The sequence below is a fragment of the Triticum aestivum genome, chromosome 1D, assembly GCF_018294505.1.
Source record: "Triticum aestivum cultivar Chinese Spring chromosome 1D, IWGSC CS RefSeq v2.1, whole genome shotgun sequence".
Lineage (NCBI taxonomy): Eukaryota > Viridiplantae > Streptophyta > Magnoliopsida > Poales > Poaceae > Triticum > Triticum aestivum.
The window spans coordinates 211,099,078-211,119,580 of NC_057796.1; the positions used below are offsets into that span (position 1 = coordinate 211,099,078).

Below are 20,503 nucleotides of genomic sequence, written 5' to 3' on the forward strand. Positions count from 1 at the left end.
GGCGGCAAACGAAGCTTCATAACCTGTACACGCTTGCTTACATTCCCTACTGAAAATGACAGGAATGGTCAGAAACTGGGACATTTGCTTCCAGTTTAATATTGCAAGTTTTTGTGGTCTACTCGGCAAAGTTTCAGGTGAAGATAGCTAGAAAGTACCTGGCACACAATCAGCCTGAAAAACAGGCAAGAGAACAGCGTATGGAAATGAAATCATCAATATCGGCAAAGTTGAACTGAGCAGAATATGAATAACCTCGATATAAATGCATGGAAATGACAAAGGAAGCTGTGTAATTCTCAACTCAAACAAAATTTCCCGTGACAGGGAGGTGTTTCTCATGACTGAAAGCATAGCACGTCGTCAACAGTCTTTGCCGAGCCCTAGCTCTACCTTGATTAATGCTTGGCTTTCTTCTTAGGGTGGGGTTTCCTTTTGGTTTTTGAGGATGCCTTGTTCGACGGTTGGTACTTGCTCCGTTTCTTTAGCTTCTCCTTCTGTTTCTCCCACGCGCTGTCTGGGTCCACAAAGTCTTCATCGCTGTCATCTTCAACGGGCGCGGAGCCATCCTCGTCTGAGCCAAGGCCATCGTTCTCATCTTCCGCTTCCTCGTCCGAACTCAAGATCAAATCCTCAACCACATCCTCCTCCGCGGGCACATCATCGTCGTCACGGGCTCGTTTCTTGTTCTTCTCCTTTGCAGCTCTGCACCAGGAAAGGAGAGGAGGTAAAACATCATGCCTTGCGCACGCAAGGAAACCGACCAGGAAAGAAGGGTAAAGGCATGAACACACTTTGTTTTCTTCTTCTCCGCCAACAAGTTCTTACTGAAAGCAATGGGTTCTTCACTATCATCATGTTCCTCCTGTTGCTTCTGTGCCTCCCATAGCCTCTTCGAAAAGGTAGAGGACTCTGCACCCACGATAACACTGGTACACAAAGGAATGAATTAGTAAATGGCATTCATCAATACATTTACTCGGAACATGAGCGTGCATGAGTACATTTAGTCATACAAATTACTGAAGTATGGTGTGTGGCAAGATGATGGAAGATTGGAAGTCACTCAATGATAATGCGGTAATTTGCTTTATGGTATTATACACAAGCATCGACGGAACTAACCTTGTCTCATCCAAAGAATCGATTCTGTTCTGTGCTCTCTGATGTAGAGTAGCAACATATTCTGAGAGAGGGCTTGACCGTACTTCCTTCTCAGCCTGTTGGGAAAGAATATTATATGTTTTAACACAACTGCACAAGAATCAAAATATACTACTCCCTCTGTTCACAAATGTAAATGTCTTACATTTGTGAACAGAGGGAGTAATAAATAGTGTCCAGATAGCAAAGCCAACAGGACCACCTATACCTGTAGAAATGAATCTACAGCTGGATCATTGGGGGGGAATGTAATTCAGGCACGCTTTGCGCTCATGAACTCAACATTTGCCTCTACCTGGAATCAGAAATGGAAATCAGCACATGCGCCCGATCAAGTACTATATATAGTTAAATATTCTTTTATACATGCTTAGCAAACCTGACGAATAAGATCCTTCATCTCTTTTCGAAATCTGTCAGCCTTGATGGTTTTGCAAAAGTTCCGAAGTTGAACAAGTGGCAAAAAGGACATCTCGATGAAGGCAACAGAGTAGCTCCACTGCGCCAAATGCTTAGCCAGCTCATCAACCACAGAGTAAATGCAAGCTTCCTGAAAGGCACGTGTCTTCACCATTTTCTTATCTACCTGTAAGAGGACTACCTGTTATATGTTTGTTTTCAAAGGCATGTCCCCATAGAATTGTGTTACAAGGAAACAAACCTGTTTAACATTGAACATATTCACTGCTTTGCCAACACCACCATCTGGACGGCCTCTAAGTTCTTTCATTTCTAGCATATCAAGCAACAGAGAGGACACCGGAATAAAGGTACCGGTGGCTTCGGCAATGCAATTAAGCATCTTTACACATCTAATGCGTACAGGGAAGTAACGTGCACTCGGTACAAGACATGCTACACCGTGTATTATCTGGGTTAACGGATAGGCCAAAGGCCGGAAATTTTCCTCAGAACTACATCCACACACAACACCTGTCCAAAGCTCAAGGCAGAATATAAATTGCCAATCATAAACTTTTTGGTAGGATTTCTGCACAAGAACAATGTAAGCTTATCATCAGTTCACAACAGGAAAACGTTCCTCTTTTTGTCTGATTGACAACAAAAAATATCAAACTAACATACGAAAGGAACCAATAGAATTAGCCCAAAAATGAGCTGTTGTCAGCAAATAATCTAAAAGAATGATATCCCTCCTATGAGCAGACAACACTTGTGTTTCCAAAATACAAGAAAATACTTGGCAAAGACTAATAGAAATAGTACCTCCAGCTGTTTGTTCGTTGGTTTGTTTCTTTCTTTCTGCTTTTTGTCCTTTGATGTCTTCAAAAGATGAAACAAGAACCAAAAAAACTCTGTCAGATCACAAGCAATAAATGCAGTTCTAGCATATGAACATGACAGTTCAATGGACAAAATACCTTTGGTCCTCTTTCGGTAAGAGCACCTCTTAGGATAACTGCCAACTGACGAATGAAAACAAAAGCATGTTGATAAGCACTTTGAGGGTCCACGATATACAATTCTTTGACACAATTCCCAAGAAATTGAATGTGCTGCAGTTTCGATCCGCTGATAGACTTGGACAACTTGCAGTTCACCAAATAAGCCTTGTAGATACCCTTGAGGCATGTGTCAAGGCAATCCGGACCTACTTGAACACACAAGTCTCGGAGGAACAAAAACGAAATAAAGGGCATGGCACCTCGACCTCTAGCCCAGGTATACAACAGGGTCTAAAATAACACCACCAAGTTGAGAAAATTCTTGTCAGATGGACATCAGAGTAATGCTGAAAGCTACTTAAAATGAAATGAGAAGGCAAAGCTAACGCACCTTAACATACTTCCTAAGGAGAGAAGGGAAGGCTGCCAGAAAAACAGCTGATGCTCTGACACGGAGAATAGTAAATGCGATCATTTGGTCATCAGTCATCTCGGTTATCATATGGAGTGCATTGACAAGATACACCCTCATTAGATTGCCATTCCTCTTCCATGAATTAGTCATCATCAGCTCACTGATTTTCTCTTTCTTCCCTCCAGAGCTAGGGGCACCGAGTAATTGGCGAAGGATGCTATCCATGTTCTTCAAAACGTAGTGCATGACTTTGTCGAGTACACTACCGGACATGACACTGAATTTTGGTGCTGAATTGTCCCCACTGTCCTCGCCATAATGGCAAGCTCTCCTGAAGGCTTGAAGAATAGACCTGATAGATCCTATCTTCCCATCTTCGGCCCCTTTGCACCAGGAATCAACCATTTCCATCGTAATTGGTTTAACACTTTCTTTTGGCTCCTCCTTAGGGACAGATTTAGGTTCCTCGTCACTTTCTTGATCATCCTAAACACAAAGCAACCCAACTCATATAAACTTCTAGAGGGAGAAGAAGGATTATTGCAAGTAAAAAGAGTAAAATTCATCTTACAGCAATGTCATCATCATTGAATTCCAAGAGCTCTTTATCACACTCTTCCAAATATTTAAAGAACTCGGGATCCTACCAAAAAAAAAGCTCCGTAAGTTTCATAAGCAGTCAACAGTAACTCAACAGCACAGAGAAGAAAATTAGTGGTTACAAAATACGAAAGAAAAGAAGAACAGTATGAAAAACCAGAATTAAGCTCCTGGCTGTGGCTGTGACATGTGTAACTAGAGTCCATACATGATAGGATATCAAAAGGAATTGCACAAGCAAACCAACCAAAGCTAACCAAAAGACATCAAACAATTAGGGACCAATTCTCTTACGCATCAATCACATGTCCAGTCAACAACAGAAAAAACAAATCAACAGTGGGGAGCTTATTAGTTAAAGAATAAGAAGACTATCCAAATGTTAAGTCAATGGCATATTCTTTCCGGTGAAAAGGGTCCAGTTAAGATTTCAAATTATAAATTTGGAATTTTAATTCAATGGAACTACTTATGTTAGAGCATGGGTGTGCCTAACACGTACAGTTTCAGTTTCATTCATAACAACTACAGTGCAGCTGAAGCTAGTGAACATAAGGCACTCCATACAAAATGACAAACCGCCTTTGTCACATCTCTCACGATTATTATCTCTGTAAATCAACAATCCAACTTGCAACATGCTTAAAGCTTTCGTTGCTTAGAATGGTCAGTGCGATTCAGAGTTTATTTACTGTCATTCTTTAAGTTACCAGACTACCATTGATACGAATGACAAACTGTATGTGCAACTCTTACAATGACTTGCAGCCTGAATTCGGTGCGTCCAAAATTTGCCAGGCATGAGTATCCGCTTATACTAAGATAATAATAGGTACTAACCAGCGACCATTAACCGATTGCAAAACAAGATTCCACTGAAGGACGGAGCAGAAACCAGAAGATGAGACGGACAGGAGACGAACCTTTTCCTGCAGCCTCTTGAGTTGGTCGACGTGCTGCTTGGCCTTCTTCTTAGAGCTTCCCTGCACTTCCTCCTCCTCAGCTTCGTCTCCATCCTCCCACTCATCCTCTTCCTCGTCCGAGACCGGCAGGTCCACTGAACGTCACACGAAGAGAGGGGCGAGTCGATCAGAAAAACGGAGGAGTAGATAGCAGGGGAAGGGGACGAGAAGGGGTGGGAGTCGCACCGTATTCGTCGGAGTCAGACATGGCGAGCGGCGGCGGCGGCGTGTGGTGCTGTGGTGCTGTGCCCTAGAGGGTGCTGGTTGCGGAAAGAGGCGAGGGAGAGAGAGACAGGTGAAGGCTGGAGAGAGTTGGGTTGCGCGAGCGTCTTGGGCTTTCGGACCGCAGAAGAAGGCCCGATTAGAAATTGAGACCACCCAGCTAAATGGATGTCAATTTCTTAAAAAGAAAAAGAAAAAGCTAATGGATGTAAAAAAAAGCTAAATGGATGTTTTGTCTCATTGTCTCAAAGAAAAAATAAGCTAAATGGATGTTTTTTCCCTAAAAAAAAGCCAAATGGGTGTTTTTTTCTATTCTTAATAAATAAAACAAACAAAAAAAATTCTAAATTGCACTGACCATAAATTAAGCTTGAACATGGAGCGTTGCAGAGGAGCGATTAACCGGTGATTACTCCTAGGGGTCCTTCCCAGTGGGAGCGAGGGCTACACGACGTCATGTCGTGTGGTGCGCCGTTGTCAGGTTTCTGCATTGAGCGCACTAGCTGGAGCACAATTTTTTTCATGCGTTTTTTAGTTTTTTGTTGGTTTTCTCAGTTTTGCTGGGTTCTTTCTAGGTTTTCTTGAAAAAAAATTCTCATGAAGCGCAGTTATGCTTCACTGGGAGGTAAAGTTGTGCTTCCTCCTGAAAAGGGTAAAGCATAGTTGTACTTTCTGATAAGTGAAAAGCACAATTGTTTTTCACAGTTTGTGCTTCCGTGTGAGACACAGTTGTACACCGTGTGAATCCGGCAACTAATGCGGCTTGAAACTGCGTCGGTATTTTCCCAAAGAGGAAGAGATGATGCAATACAACTACGGTAGGTATTTTCCTCAGTTATGAAACCAAGGTTATCAATCCAGTAGAAAAACTAAGTAACACTATGTAAACGGTACCTGCACACAAAGAGCAAATAATTGCATCCGACGTGTAAGAGGGGTTGTCAATCCCTCTACGGTAAAAAGATAGATTAAATTGTATGAAATTGGATAAATGGATCTAGCAAGAACGCAAGAAAACAAGTAAAGAAAAAGTGCAGCAAACTATTTTTGGATTTTCGGAAATATAGATCTGAAAACAATATGATAAAAGATAGACTCGGGGGCCGTAGATTTAACTAGTGGCTTCTCTCGAGAAAATAGCATACGGTGGGTAAACAAATTACCGTTGGGCAATTGATAGAAGAACAAATAAAAATTGCATATTTTCCTAACAAATTTAACGAGTAATTTTTGCTCTCTCAATCTTTGTTTGCAGTTTACACTGATGTCTTGCGGCATGTTGGCGCATGGCTCATCTATCATCCTTTAGAAGGGAAGAACTTTTGTTTCCTAGGTTTCCCTATAGACATGCAACCAGAATGTTGTTTGATCCATAAGCAATTTTGAATCTGATCCATTCTGCCAAGTAGCAAGGTCTGCATAGTCCTATGATTTATGGAAGATGGGCTGTACCTGTAGATATTAGAGTATGCAGAAAATATAGCCCATACTCATCACTAATAGATGCAGAAAAATCAAATAAATTCCCATCTCCATATGCTGACATGTTACCACTATTACATTTTTGAATTTACCAACTCGTGCTTGAATGTCTTGTGAATTTCTTGCAAAGGAAACGAGTTAAACTGATTGATGAGCATAGGGAATGCTTAAAATTGATAACCCCCCCCCCCCCCCCCCCCCCCCCCCAATCCAAATTTCAGTTACTAATGCAGTTCAGAGGTCCAGAGAAAAAAATTGAGAAATTCAGGTGTGCCTCAAACCGCCAATGCATCTCATCTGAAAAGGAAAAATAAAAAGCGTCGACGCAATTGTTAACTGTCGCTTTGCATCTGGTTTGTTACCATGTCCATGTAACAACCATGGCGAGTTCCAGCATTCAATCTGTACATCTCCAGTTGTAACTGATATTATGATTAAATTCCTCGTTCATGTAACAGCAAGTGTCAATCTCTGAACTTACCTTGCAAACAAGCAAGCCTATGTCTCTTCCAATAACAGCACCAACACCAAAATCTATTTGGCCGACCAGGGCAAAGTGAGGAGAGATGGTAGAAACTTAAATTGTATTCCCTCCGTTTCAAAATAGATGACTCAATTTTGTACTAACTTTAATACAAAGTTGGGTCATCTATTTTGGAACGGAGGATTTTTTTTCCAAAAGGGGACAGGGCCCCGGCCTCTGCATCAGAACGATGCATACGGCCATATTATTAAGAATAATCCAAAAGGTCTTCCGCTCTAAAAAGCAGAAAAGCTCACAAAGAGCAAAATGAACATAACAGGAAAAGCCACAACCGGCAGGCAAAATAAAATAAGATAGGAACCTAAAAACCTATCCTATTACATGACCGCCATCCAAACCGGTTGAAGATATCCCAAGCTACCATCTTCCAACGGACAGATCCAGTAACCAAACGCTCCCTGGCCTCCGTCGGAGTGAGTAGCGACCACATACGGATCAGTATAGTGGCCCGGAAGATAACCTGCAAGATATGAACATTTGTTGTTCTGTTAAAAACCAAATCGTTTCTGCAGTTCCAAACAGCCCATAATAAAGCACATACTCCAAAACGTATATGTCTCGCAGTCTCGGAGCCTAACCCATCTAACCACGTCCCAAATAACGTGTTAATGGTATTCGGAGGAGTAATATTAAAAGCTAAGTGCACCGTCCGCCATAAATTTTTTGCCAAGGGACAATCGAGAAAGAGGTGTTTGATGGACTCATCCTTATCGCAGAAACTACATCTTGTAGATCCTGTCCAATTGCGTTTCACCAGATTATCCTTAGTTAGAATGACTTGTTTATGTACAAACCACATAAACACTTTGATTTTTAGAGGCACTTTGACTTTCCACACATGTTTCGAACGAGGAATCACACTAGAGTTGATAACATCCAAATACATGGACTTAACCGAAAACTCTCCATTCTGTGTGAGCTTCCAAATCAACCGGTCTGGTTGTTGGGAAAGATCGACCTCCATGAGTCGTCGTACTAAGTGTAACCAAGCCTCCCAACGATTTCCCGCTAGCGTTCTTCTGAATTGGATATTCAGAGGGTTAGACTGTAATACTGTTGCAACATAAGCTTCTCTTCGATGCACAATATTATAGAGAGGGATACTGGAGTGCAAGGGGCGTCTCCCCAAGCCAAGTGTCCTCCCAGAACCTCGTGGTAGTACCGTTTCCAAGGACAAATTTTGTCCTGTTGAAAAAGGCTGATTTCACTCTCATCAGTCCTTTCCAAAAAGGCGAATCAGTCGGCCTCACTGTCACCTGGGACAATGTTTTGGAGTTAAGGTACTTATTGCCCAAGGTACTTATTGCCCAATATTTGCGCCCACGTGGCCTCCGTCTCTACAGATAGCTTAAACAACCATTTGCTGAGTAAACATCTGTTCTTCACCTCTAAGTTTTCAATACCTAGACCCCCTTGGTCTTTCGGTCTGCAAATGATATCCCATTTCGCGAGTCTGTATTTTTGTTTTAATTCATCACTTTGCCAGAAGAATCGAGATCTATAGAAGTCTAGTCTTTTCCTGACACCCACTGAGATCTCGAAAAAGGACAAAAGAAACATTGGCATACTTGGGAGTACTAGCGAGATAATAAGCCAACCGAAATAATTGCATCATCCGTATTGAAGTAGTTTCTAACATCACACTGCCCGAAATAAAACTAACATGTTCTCAACTTCCAGTGCTAAGTTTGTCGTTAGCACCATATGATGGTCGTGTTAGCACTGCTTCCAAAACAATATGGCAAAAACTTAACAAGTATATACACAATACTAGCAAGTAGTAGGATGCAAGGGCCATGAGCTAAAGATCTAGCCATCATTGGAGGAGCCAACAATAGTGAAATCTGCCTTGACGACGCATCTTGATCCTAGGACATAGCCTCGAGACGGATCCTTGAATCTATTGACTGTAAGGAACTTGGGCCATCCCTAGCTGCTATCACCTCCAAACACCGAGAGACCTGCGATCACCAGAAAAGTAAGATCAACTGAAATCAGGAGGTAGCAAATTATAGTCGTCACTGATAGTTGCTAAGGAGAGCTGAACCTGAAGTGATGGTGGATTGTTTCCCGTTCTTTTGGTCTAGGATGGATAGAGTCAATTCGACTACCTTCCCGGACTCGTCACAGAGCTTATCCGAGGACTCCAAGTATAAGAACAAGGAGATGTGGCCGGTGATGTTTCTGCAACCATGCGGATACATGCCAACATGCCTGTTCACAGACATGTAGAGTGGCAATCAAAACATAATCATCGAGTTTGCAGACTGAATATTCAGTAACACGTTAGGTGATGCATCGGAGTGTGTTTCTGGGTGTCTCTAAATATACTAGAACAAGAGTTGCTTGGTTCCTTTCGTAGAAATTGGGCTAAGATATTCAGTTGGAATATCTCAAGTGACAATGGAACTTGTGTTGCACAGACATCTGGATGTCCCTAATGTATATTGGCATAGAGCACGGGAGAAGTACTTACGGCCACTACGAAATTAGTAATGTAACATGGCATGGTACATTTATGATAAATGGACTAATGTTGCATGCACATTATTAATAAAAAACATTTATATGTAACTGATGGAAGATATGAGTACCATTTATGTCCACCAACTTCAAATGTAGGAGAACAAACATAGCGCTTCAAGTCCAATTCATGGTAGTTGTCCATGGTCCAGGTGTAGGTCCCTTTGATGAGCCCTTTCTTCTGGATAAAAAGGTTCTGAAGTGTGGTAGCCTTCTTCAGAACCATAACAGCCTTCTTTTCAGGAGAACACACTTTAATTTTCAATATCTTAACACCAAAGACACAGCTATCATCAACTAGAAAAGCAGATGATTTTAGTAGCTTCTGAAGAGGAATCAAACATTCATCCTTCGAGCATGTATTGTTCAAATCAAAATTGTGGGTAGCTGCATTCAGTTAAAGATTAGAAGTTAGTGAGTGAAAACTTGCATTTAAGCTGCACATACCCCAAACAATGTACAACCTCCGTTCACACCCTTTACGCATATATGCAAACATGGCAGCAATATAGTGAATCCCATGTAGGTATCATGTTCAATGTAAATCCCAATATAGAATTATAGCTCAAACTTATGTAGCATAGACACAAAGGACTAGGGAAGGGAATCCCAACTGTAATAGGTTGGACGTGCACAAAGAAGCAATTAAAAAATACCTTTGCGTCCATAGTATATCTTCTTTGCATGATTGTATACTGATAACTCAAACACGGCATTTACCGTGTCACCCGGCTTCAGGGTTGTCCGGCCTAGTTTAAGAGAAAGACCAACATATGGAGTTTCAGCGCCAGGTTTTTGATGCATTGGTGGTGTCACTTTCAGGAACCTGGTAAATCAATTGATGGACAAAAAAAAGTAAAACAAAGTAGTCATAACTGAAGTAAGAATGAAATCTGATTTCTTCACTTCATGCATCCTACCAAAATGTTTGTTAATGGAATTATTATGATTGACAATTTGACTTCATAGAAGCATGATTAGCGAGAGTAGTTCGCATCCTAAATTAGTGTTTTTTGTCCTAAATTAGTATTGCATATGGATATACAGATAGCAATTCTGTCTACTAAAAACAAAATAAATGGTTTAGTAATAATGCTAGACTGAGAAGCGTCATATTTGCATGTAACACATAGTAATTGTGTAACAAATCCTTCTGCAGTTATGATACATACCACTTATACCCGGAGCAGTGAAAATGAGCAGATTTTGCTGACTTGGCTCCTGTCTCAAGTAGCGCTGAGAAATCATGAACCTTCCATTGTAAATGTGGAACATGAGCCTTTCCTAAGCTTGCAGGAGCTGAAATTTCCACAAAGGCAGCAACTCAAAATTGCATACGAGTCCAGGGAAAGGAAAAGGACGTATGCACCATTCAGAAAATTAATGTGCTTTTGCATTTGCAGAAGAACAGGCTGCAATATCTACCATGGGCAATATGGAAGCAGCAGAACATCTTTTCATTGAGCAGAAAATGCAAATAATGTACATACCGAAAAAGGCTTTCGCCTCGCTTTATAAATAAAGCAACCATAAAGAAAATAATGTACATACGTGAAGGCATGCAATCTTAACAGATTTAATGTGATAAGTGGCCCCCTATCTATGAGAATAGTTATTCGCTTGGACCAAAAAAGCATAGAACGGAACATGTCATAGTACTTCCTACATGTATATATATAGCCCGAAGTAATGCTTCATGTAGTCAGCAAGTATGCGTGTGTTCTCTAGAAATCTAGCATGCCTTCTTTTTTAGTCGCAAAAAAAAGTGTATGTTTGGTCATCAGCCATGGGTGTTCACGGTGGCAGCCAAAGCACAGATCAGACGACCATGATCACGATCGATGATTGTTGCATGAGAACCACAGGGGCACAAGAGCCACCAGCGCAACAAGCCCAGTCGAAGAGCAATCACCGCACCGGTAGCTAATCGTCTGGCTAGTTACAGTACTAAAGATGATAGCGATGACAATAACTCCATTCTCTGCAGCATACCTAGAACTGTAGGACCATAAGAATTAAGCGCTACAATTCATATACTTTTTACCTGATTTTTTTAGAAAATGAGCTCTCTAATTGGTATGTGTCTTCCGTTTATAATATGGAGAGTCTGAATTTCAACTAGAAAAAGGACAAAGAAGACATACATGTACTCCCGGTGTTGCCCATAGCCCCGGCAGGCCTTCCTCTGCTCTCCTCCTCTGGAAGCACCACAGGGCACGTAAGTAATCTCCAAGAGTAGTGCAAATCTTGACGAAATAATAACCACGCCGCACAAAGATAAATCACCATTCCTTAATGACTTACCACTTGGACGTAAATCAATCAATCAATTTGCCGAGGACAAAATTTCCCCGATGAACTAATTAATAAATAAGAGATCAAGAAGTAAAATCGCACTCCATAAACATAAACCGGTAGGTTCAGCTTTGTCGAAAATAACTAGGTAAATTTACAGGAACTTGTAATTTGAACTGAAAACCCCTAAAACCCTTGGTGTAGAAAAACCCTAAAACCCTCTGCCCCGGGAATCGTTTGTTCTTTCCAGAGCGAGGCAGGTGAAAAGATAGAGAAGGGCGAATAAAGGACTGGAATTCCCATGGACAGCAGAGCAGGAAGCGAGGGAGGAGAAAGACCTGGCTTGGTTTCGGGGGCAGATCGAAGCTGGAAAGACCTGGCTTGGACGGCCGACGCTGGGGAATGGAGGCGAGAGGGGGCATTTATATGGAGGATGTGATCGTGGGGATTCCTTCCTCTCTTTTTTCTTTTTTGGAGAAAAAAACGGAATCCTTCCTAGCTCTTAGGAGAAATTAGTTTGGATATTATCCACAACAAACCCCTGGAGAAATTAGTTTGGACTAGGACAAGTTAAACGCCCTGGTCCTCCTCCTCCTCCTGGAGATCGAAACGAATGAACGGCGGACAAAGGAAAGAGCCTCTTTTCCTTCTCAAAATAAACCATAGACGCAAAGTGCTTTACATTGAACCATGATTCATCAATTGGGGACATGACCCGCATGGGAAACCAAGCGAAAGATAACAAGTATTCAGCTGAATCCAACATGCATGTAGCGAGGCAAGCAGACTGACATAGCTGCGTCATCCATGCATATACAAGTACTTCCAGTAACATATTTCTGTCCGACACATATACATAGAAATATATATGCGTGAAATCATCTCACTTCTCAAATCCGGCCCATTACTACTACTAATCATTCCACAAGTTCTTAGTACTGCTACCACAACATTGTCTCATATATAAGTCTGGTTATTAGTAGCTACTAGGATTAAAGAGCATTATCTCTCCATCAGGCCATGAGGTAAAAACATCTAGCCATCATTGGATGAACCAATGATGGTAAGATCTGCCTTCACAATGCAGCTCGATCCCACAACATAGCCTCCCGACGGGTCCTTGAGTTTCTTGAGTCCAAAGAAGTCAGCCCATCCCCATCCGCATCCGTTATTACATACCCAGAGACCTTTGATCAAGACAAAAGTGAGATCAACTGTAATCATCATGAGGTTAAATCACACATATCAATAGCACTGATACTTGCTAAGGTGAGCTGAACCTGAAGTTGCAGTCAAGTGTTTCCCATTCTTTTGGTCCAGGATGGACAGAGTCATTACAAACACCTTCTTGGACTCGAGACGGAGCTCATCCGAGGCACCCAGGCATAAGTACAAGCTGATGCAATCAGTGCTGTACTTGTTACCATGCGGATACATGCCGACGTACCTGTTGAAGAAAATGGGAAGTGTCACTTCAAATATAATTGGGTACCCGGGAAAATGTATTTGAAGAATGTGGTTGGTTACTGAAATCAGAAAGTTGGGGCTGAGCTTGGGTTTAGTCAGTACTTTGGACACGACATGGTGGCATTACAATTACAAAAACTCTGAACAAAACATCACTACAGAAGATAATGGAGTAAAATGTTACATAAAAACAATCTCAGAAAATAATCGATGGTATGTGGCACATACAAGAACGGGTTGTACCAAATATATACATTTCTAGCTTTTATTCAACATAGATTTTAGTACTACATTGTTTCCGAATTTTCGGTGCAGCATGATTACAAAAACCTGTTTCTATTGAAACTGCATGGCCGTATGCATCTTTCTGATGCAGAGGCCGGGGCAAACCCCCTTTTCGAAGAAAAAAATTGAAACTGGAATGCGCACCTCAAAACTCTAGTCCCCCCGCCCCCCTCCCGAGGCGCTCCCGCGGGCGCCCCCGGGAGGAAACCCTAGCGCCGCCACCCCCGACCCCTCGCCTCGGCCCCCTCCCTCACCGTCGCCGGGGGCGTCGCCGGACAAAGGCCGTGTGGCGTTGACAGCGGCAGGGCAGCTGCCTCCCGCGCGTAGGTGGCTGGCGTCGCGGGGCGCCTCCCCCTGCTCGGTGGTGTCGAGCCGGCCCTGCTCCGGCTCCCTCCCTCCTCCCGACGTCCTGGTAGCTGCCTCCTCCCCTTCCATGCCCCCTCCGGCACGGCTCGTGGGGATTCGTGGGGATCCGGAGCCCAGGGGCGAGCTGGCGGCGGATCTGGCCTCCTTGCCTAGATCTAGATGGTGTGGCGGTTGGTGGTGGCAGGGGTGGCTGACGGCCCTGTTAAGGTGGTGGTGATGTAGCTGGTGTCCGTCTGCTCCGGTGGGGTGGTGGGGCTCCGGCTAGACCTGCCCAGGGAGTGGAGGCACTGGTGTTGTGGTGGTGGTGGGCGGCGGGCTTGTCCACTTTGGTTGCTCCCGCAGCTGGTGGGCGGGCGGCGCGAGTAGGCATCTCCGGTGAGCTCCCTTGTCTGCTACTGCGGGTCCATTTGGTATCCCTCGTTGGTGGGGGCGTGATTGCTGGTGGCCTCACGGGGATTTGTGCCGGCTGCCATGTGGGGCGACACGGGGTGTGTTCGGTGGGGAGCTTGGTAGGAGGGATGAGTGGCCTCGATGCGGTCATGTCACCTGTCCCCGGCACAGGGACGTGCCGGTCCGGATGCGTCCGCTCCTCCTCCCCCTTTCCTCGACCGCGGGTGGGTTGGCGCAGGTCTGCCGATGTTCGGCGCGGAGCGTCTGCTGGTGGCTCCGTCGATCGGGGGCTGCCGGTTGGGCCAAAGCCGGGGCCTTTGTGTGGTCTCAGGGTTGTCTGGTTGCAGGGCGGCGGCCTGGCTGCGGGAGGCGCGGTGTTCATGGACGGAGCGCGCGTCTCGGGTGCATGCGGGCAGCCATGGCCACACGGGTGGCATTGCTATTGGTGGTCGATGTACGATGTGGTGGTTTGGTGGAGATGGATGAGCGCCGGGGTGCATTACCTGCATGGTTCTTTGGCCGGCCGACGGTGGCGGCATCCGCGGGCGTCTTTCCCTTCCCGAAGGCTCCGTCGCAGCTGGTCCCGTCTCCTCCAGTTTACTCTGGATGAAAACTTGATCTTCTGGATCGGACGGTGGCGACACTCCCATGTCGTGCTCTTCTTGGAGGCACCGTCTTGGAGTCTTTGCTACATTGTGGGTCGGCCTCACTTCTTCACAATGGCTAGCTCATAGTTAAGGTCGACGGCGTCTCCAAGCGCTCTTATTGTTTATCTTTAGTGTGCTTGGTGGCGTTTGGGTGACGTGGTGTTGTGCGGCACCCTTGTATCTTGCCTTGGGTGTGTGTGTTGTGTGTGTCGGTGTCGTGTGTTGGGTGGTTGGTTGTATGCATGATGGTTGCTTTATATATAAAGCGGGGCTAAAGCCTTTTTGGGTAAACTGGAATGCTTTACGCATATCTGTAAATATACTAGAAGCACAGTTGTTTGGTTGTATCAAGCTAAACTGTCCAGTTAGAATATCTGAAGGACCTTGCCTTGCAAAAAGATCTGGCAGTTGCTAATGTCCGTTGGCATACAACATTAAAAAAGAAGTTTGTCAAGTGACTAGGTGTGGTAAGTTAAAGGATGCGTATAAGCTAAAATGTTGGATAACACATGCATACCATTTATATAAATCATTTGTGATGTAACAGGTGCATACCATTTATGCACGCCAACTTCAAATGTAGGACGGACAAAGTTATCCATGTCCAGTTCCAGGAAGTTGTTGATGTTCCAAGTGTATTTCCCTTTGACAAACCCCTTCTTCTGGACGAAGAGGTTCTGAACTGTGGTAGCCTTCTTCTGAACCACAACGGCCTTCTTTTCAGGAGAAGAGACATCAATTTTTAATATGTCCACACCGAAGACACAACTATCATCAACTAGAAAAGCAGATGATTTCAGTAGCTCCTGAAGAGGAATCAAGCAATGCTCCTTCGAGTAGCTATTCTTGAAATGAAAGTTGTAGCTAGCTGCGGTTCGGTAAAGGTTAGAATATTAGAGAATGAAGAACTTGTGTGCAAGACGCAAATATACCAAATAATATCTAACCAACCTTTACCCTAGCTAAGAAAGCAAGGTAGTGAATTACATCCAAATGATGATAATAAAATTTAAAGAGCAACATGTGTATACCATCTGAACATAATAGTCTCAAGTGTGAAACTTGTAATGTCTACAGAGAAACTTGTAATGTCTCAAGTGAGAAACATGTCTATGCCATCTTTGAACATTCCAAATTCCTGAAGGTCTACAGAGAAACTTGACAGCAAAGAAAATACAAAGCGACTTGTTAACGGTAAAACGTTGTATTTGATCATATTTCGATATTTACAGATGTTGACTTGTAATGATGGAATCATGGTATTTAATTCTCAAACTTATGACACACAGAGGACTATGGATTCATAGCTGTAGTATGATGGATGTGCTTGAAAAAACACATCCATGAGACTACCTTTGCATCCGCAGTACATTCCTTTTGTATGGTTGTATACTGACAACTCAAAAACCACATGCACCGTGTGACCTGGCACCATCCTTTCTTGGGTTGTCATAAGACGAAGAGCAACATATGGCGTTTCAGAACCAGTTTCTTTATGCATTGGAATCACTTGCAGCAGCCTGGTAAATGAAATCATGCGAAGAAGCCAAAGTCAGTCTAGAATTCATAACTGAAGTAGGAATGAAGTCGAATTTCTTCACTTCCTGCACCATATCAAGTTTTAGCGTCTGACTGTTTGTTTATGAGATTGTGATTGCTAATTTGATTACATCGAAACATCATTGTGAGTAAATGGCATCCTAAATCAATGTGTATATGGATAACATATAGTTACCTTTTCTACTAAAACAAACCAGACGGCATTTCTCCACTACTATATAGTGTACCAGTTTTGAATTGGATCTAGAGCATCAACCATAACCGTTGGTCCCCAAAATCCAAGGGCTAAGTTCAGTAGGATTCGCCATGAACAGTATACTGCTATTGCCTCTTCTGTGTTCTAGAACATTCGTGTGGCCCTTCCAGAAAAAGAAGCCCATATGCGGTGCCTCATGGGCCATATTGCCGGCTTGCCGCAGTGCCGCTTGAGCGCATGACGACTTGAGCCCAGGCATGATTTGGGAGGAGAATGGGGAGAAAAAGAAAATAGAGTAACATACTACAAGTTTTCTACATGAACCTATAGTTGTTTTAGATGTGAATGTACAGTTTTTGTATGAATATTAATTCTTTTCTTTTGCAGGAGGAACGAATATTAATTCCTACTTAATTAATATCTGCATTCGTACATCACTATATTTCTTTTTGCCCGAATCTACTAGTAAATCTTTTGACCTTTTTTTATTTCTTTTACCAAAATCACTCCGTTATATTAAGACGTGCATTGCACGTGTATATACATACTAGTACATCTAATACCTGAATTTTGCAGATTTGTTTTGCAATTATGGTGCATACCAGTTATACCCAGAGCAGTGAAAAATGGCAGATGTTGCTGACTTCGCTCCCGTCTCAAGCAGCGATGAGAAGTCATGAATCCTCCATTCTAGATCTGGAACATGGGTCTTTCCAAAGTCCTGCATCCTCCATTCTGCATCCGGAGCAACATGGGCTTTTCCTAGCAGTGCACGAGCTGATATTTGTACAAATGCAATAAGTCAAAATTACAAAAGAAAGAAAGAGAGAACATGCTATGAGAAAATTCATGTGCATGTTGCAGATCCAAATAAACAGACTACAATATCGACAACCGCAAGAATGGGAAACATGCATATAAGTTTTTTATCTTCTGATTAAATGAATCAAAATCTTGAATACACATATTTATTCATGTCAGCAATCAGGCGTAGAATAAGGCAGAAGACACTGTGTTTCCAATCAACAAGACATCATTCAGGTACTTTCTTATAGTACTATGTCATTAGCATGTACTACTGCTTCTAACCAATAAGACATCAAGACCAGCTCTCGAACAGCTTTGTGTTTCTAGATAAGGAGAGTGATATACTCAACACATGACTAGCTAGCCATCTTGCTAATTTATGAGCATGATGGTGAGAGCAAGTGCTCTTCAATTCAGAGGTAGGATTTCATCTTCTTACCCTGACTTTTGCCAAGGAATTAATGCTGTAAATTGCATCCAACTTTTAGTTTATAAGAGAGATACATACATAAACTCTTGCAGTTGCCCATAGATGATAGATCTGCCCCTTCCTCTTCTCTTCTCGTCTCCTCTGCAAGTGAGATTAAATCATACCACATGTCAGGTAAAGGTAGCAAGCAGATGATGCAAAATACGACACAAAACAGATAGGGTAAAGTGAAGGCAACGGAAGGAGAAGGAATCAAGATAGGGCAGAAGGCCTCGACGACGCGCAACACTCAGTAGAGTAGAGACCGAAGAACGATCAGGAGCAAAGATCAGGCAGAAGCAGAGAGCGACAATAACTAAGAACACAAAACAAAGAGCAAAATAGACAGAGGGGGAGATGGGTCCTCGAGAACACAAAACAAGCAAAGCAGAATCCGGGAGCAGAGCAGAGGAAGAAGAAGAGGAGGGGAAAAGAGGGTTTTGGGGGCTTGGAGAAAGAGTGGGGAAAAGCCAGAAAGGGGAAGTGAATACCCCCACGCTGCTACTAATAAGTACTCCTACTCCACGGGGAGCAGCACATTGTCGATGAGGGTTAAGAACATACAGAATCTTGAGGGGTAGAGAGCCAATCTTGGTCAAAATAATTACCACGGCTCGGCTCGTGAAAATCATTACCCGCGAAAAAAAACAAAGAAAAGAGAACAAGAAGTAGAAATTCCACTCCACGAGCAGATCGATTAAAAAGTTACCCGTCGATCGATCACAAAAGAAAGCCAAGATTAACTTGCAGCGCAAAAACCCTGAATCCCTGTTTCGTTAAAAATGAAAAATGAGAAAGTGGAAGCCTGAAAAACCCTCTACTCCAGAGTCCAGAAGAACGGTAGGATGCCAAGCGCGCGATCTGCGGCGACGGGACGAAGAAGTGAAGAAGCGAAGGAAGAGAGAGACCTGAATTCGGGGGCTTCCTCGGCCGGCGTCCGCCAGGGTCCCGGGGGTGCGATGCGGGCGGAGGGGGGTTTCTTCTGGACGACGGTCACAGCTCACAAAGAAGAACCGCGTCGTAACTTTTCTATCCTCTGTCTCTCCTGTCCTGCGTCCGTCTCTCCGTTCCCTGCAAACTAGGGATTGGGGCGCGCCATTGCGCGCCTCTTGAGGCGTTCATCTGCGGTGCAAGGTTTGCTGCCGCCCATTGAGCTAGCTCGTTTGGTCCACATTATGACATTCACTCATTTGCTCATGACATGAGCATTCCTAGTAATGCTATTCATATGTATCAATAAGTGAGATGGATAAGCCTAGAAATAGTAAGATTATACGAGCTGGTGTCCATCAAAGTGATTGTACTTGTGTGTGGATTGATATTTGTATATAAACACAGAGGCAGCAGAGAAATTATGAGCTCAGATCCATTATACACCCATTACAGTTTGTACAATAGTAGTGTAGCACGTATGTTTGTATTTATAGTACAGGAAAGAAGAAGTACCGACAACTCTTATTACTATCACAACATTAAATTGATCAGCCGCTGCTCAAGAGCTTTGCATGTAAGATCAGTTCCAGAGGCGAGATGGTCTGCCCTCGGTTCATACCGGAGTGTCAACGACTGGGCTTCATCAACATTGCATGCTTGCTTCTTCCAAAACTGTTCAGAAAATTTATGAAAAACAACACAATGTCTTTGTCTTAGTAATAGATTTACTAAGATCTAATTTATTTCAGATGTCCGATCATTTGAAGGTAACCCCACTAAAATTTCCAGGTAGAAATCTCAGTCCCCTTCAAATTAGGAACAATAACAGCAAAGAACACCATGCTTTGAATGATATATTTTTTTCACAAATGTCACTGGGGGGCTGATAATCCTCTTGCGAAGATTCACAAGCCATTGGCCAGAAAAAACACTGTGAATACAACAAAAGAGGATGAGAGCATAATTAGGCACGCAAAGAACATGATGAATTGAAGGCATCACCTTCCCGATGGCATCTATTTCACAGATCAGAACTTGAGCGAATTGCCCTTCGCTCACATCGAATTATAACATCATATTAGGAGTACATACCTGCAGAATATTATCCTTCCGGGTTTATGATTGCTCTCTTAAAGAATGACAGTAGTAACTCGGTTTTGAAACACCGTCGACATCAACTAAACAAGCAATCTTAACACTATATCTAGCACCTCTCCAACATGTCGTTCTATTGCAGTCACGATACTTGCCGCTGCAGAGCAGCTGCTCATCCGCGCCATCGTCAAGGCTTGCCAGGCCGTACTTGCTCTGCTCGCCATCGTAGTAGTCCTCAATGCAGCCCATGTCCATCTCACGGGCATCGTGGAAGAAGCCCCGGGTGAGCAGGCGAAGGTTGTGCGCCCAGAGCACCATGAGTCACAGCAGCCGCCACATCATGTGTGGTAATGTTCAACGACTTCCTCTTAAGAAGTACATCAGCACATATCCAGGAGATTCTGTATCATCCCTTTAAATGCAAAATCAAATTATGATACTAAAAAGACAAATATATGGAGGTAAGAAAGGTTTAGAAGGAATAAATGACACTACATGCCTCAAGTCTAGGTGCAGGTACCGAATAAAGGAGTACAAAGCAAATAGTCAAGTAAGCTTACCAATTCCAAGATGAGTGTCTACACTCGCATATCTTGATGTTCCTGTCAAGTTCTTGCTCTCTCTGATTACTTGGTAACAGCTGAAGATTAGCGATAATTCTGACAATATTGTGTA

At 43.2% G+C, this 20,503-nt stretch overlaps 2 protein-coding genes and 1 pseudogene across 4 annotated transcripts; all 3 read right to left on the reverse strand.

Annotated features, from left to right (window-relative positions):
* Positions 1 to 236: 236 nt before the first annotated feature.
* Positions 237 to 4,886, reverse strand: LOC123181041 (nucleolar complex protein 2 homolog; annotated as a pseudogene).
* A 3,495-nt stretch (positions 4,887 to 8,381) lies between these two features.
* LOC123181044 (uncharacterized) lies at positions 8,382 to 12,160 on the reverse strand. Its single transcript, XM_044593259.1, has 7 exons — positions 11,952 to 12,160; positions 11,463 to 11,516; positions 10,491 to 10,617; positions 9,975 to 10,144; positions 9,390 to 9,705; positions 8,843 to 9,009; positions 8,382 to 8,756 (listed from the first exon to the last, which is right to left on the reverse strand). The coding sequence occupies exons 2-7, from the start codon at positions 11,482 to 11,484 to the stop codon at positions 8,725 to 8,727; spliced, it is 834 nt and encodes a 277-aa protein (XP_044449194.1). The 5' UTR covers positions 11,485 to 11,516; positions 11,952 to 12,160; the 3' UTR covers positions 8,382 to 8,724.
* Positions 12,161 to 12,350: 190 nt separating this feature from the next.
* Positions 12,351 to 18,991, reverse strand: LOC123181042 (uncharacterized). 3 transcript variants are annotated; one of them, XM_044593258.1, is made up of 7 exons: positions 18,709 to 18,991; positions 17,840 to 17,902; positions 17,127 to 17,301; positions 16,122 to 16,288; positions 15,324 to 15,636; positions 12,894 to 13,060; positions 12,351 to 12,800 (listed from the first exon to the last, which is right to left on the reverse strand). In XM_044593258.1, exons 2-7 carry the CDS (start codon positions 17,859 to 17,861, stop codon positions 12,649 to 12,651), a joined length of 996 nt encoding a protein of 331 aa, XP_044449193.1. In that variant the 5' UTR covers positions 17,862 to 17,902; positions 18,709 to 18,991; the 3' UTR covers positions 12,351 to 12,648. The 3 variants fall into 3 exon arrangements, 2 of the variants coding, with proteins under 2 accessions (XP_044449193.1, XP_044449192.1); XM_044593257.1 differs by lacking the exon at positions 18,709 to 18,991 and having other exon boundaries at positions 17,840 to 18,362; XR_006491461.1 differs by lacking the exon at positions 18,709 to 18,991 and having other exon boundaries at positions 12,712 to 12,800; positions 15,286 to 15,636; positions 17,840 to 18,424.
* Between the last annotated feature and the right edge of the window lie 1,512 nt (positions 18,992 to 20,503).

Coding starts and splice junctions, on each gene's coding strand:
- LOC123181044 (XM_044593259.1), bottom strand. CDS start 11,484: ATGGGCAACACCGGGAGTACAT. Junction 10,618..11,462: donor GGGCAACACCGGGAGTACAT/GTATGTCTTCTT, acceptor TGGAAATTTCAG/CTCCTGCAAGCTTAGGAAAG. Junction 9,010..9,389: donor GAAGTTGGTGGACATAAATG/GTACTCATATCT, acceptor GTCTGTGAACAG/GCATGTTGGCATGTATCCGC.
- LOC123181042 (XM_044593257.1), bottom strand. CDS start 17,930: ATGTGGTATGATTTAATCTCACTTGCAGAGGAGACGAGAAGAGAAGAG. Junction 16,289..17,126: donor CACTGCTCTGGGTATAACTG/GTATGCACCATA, acceptor TTCATTTACCAG/GCTGCTGCAAGTGATTCCAA. Junction 15,637..16,121: donor AATGTACTGCGGATGCAAAG/GTAGTCTCATGG, acceptor ACCGAACCGCAG/CTAGCTACAACTTTCATTTC.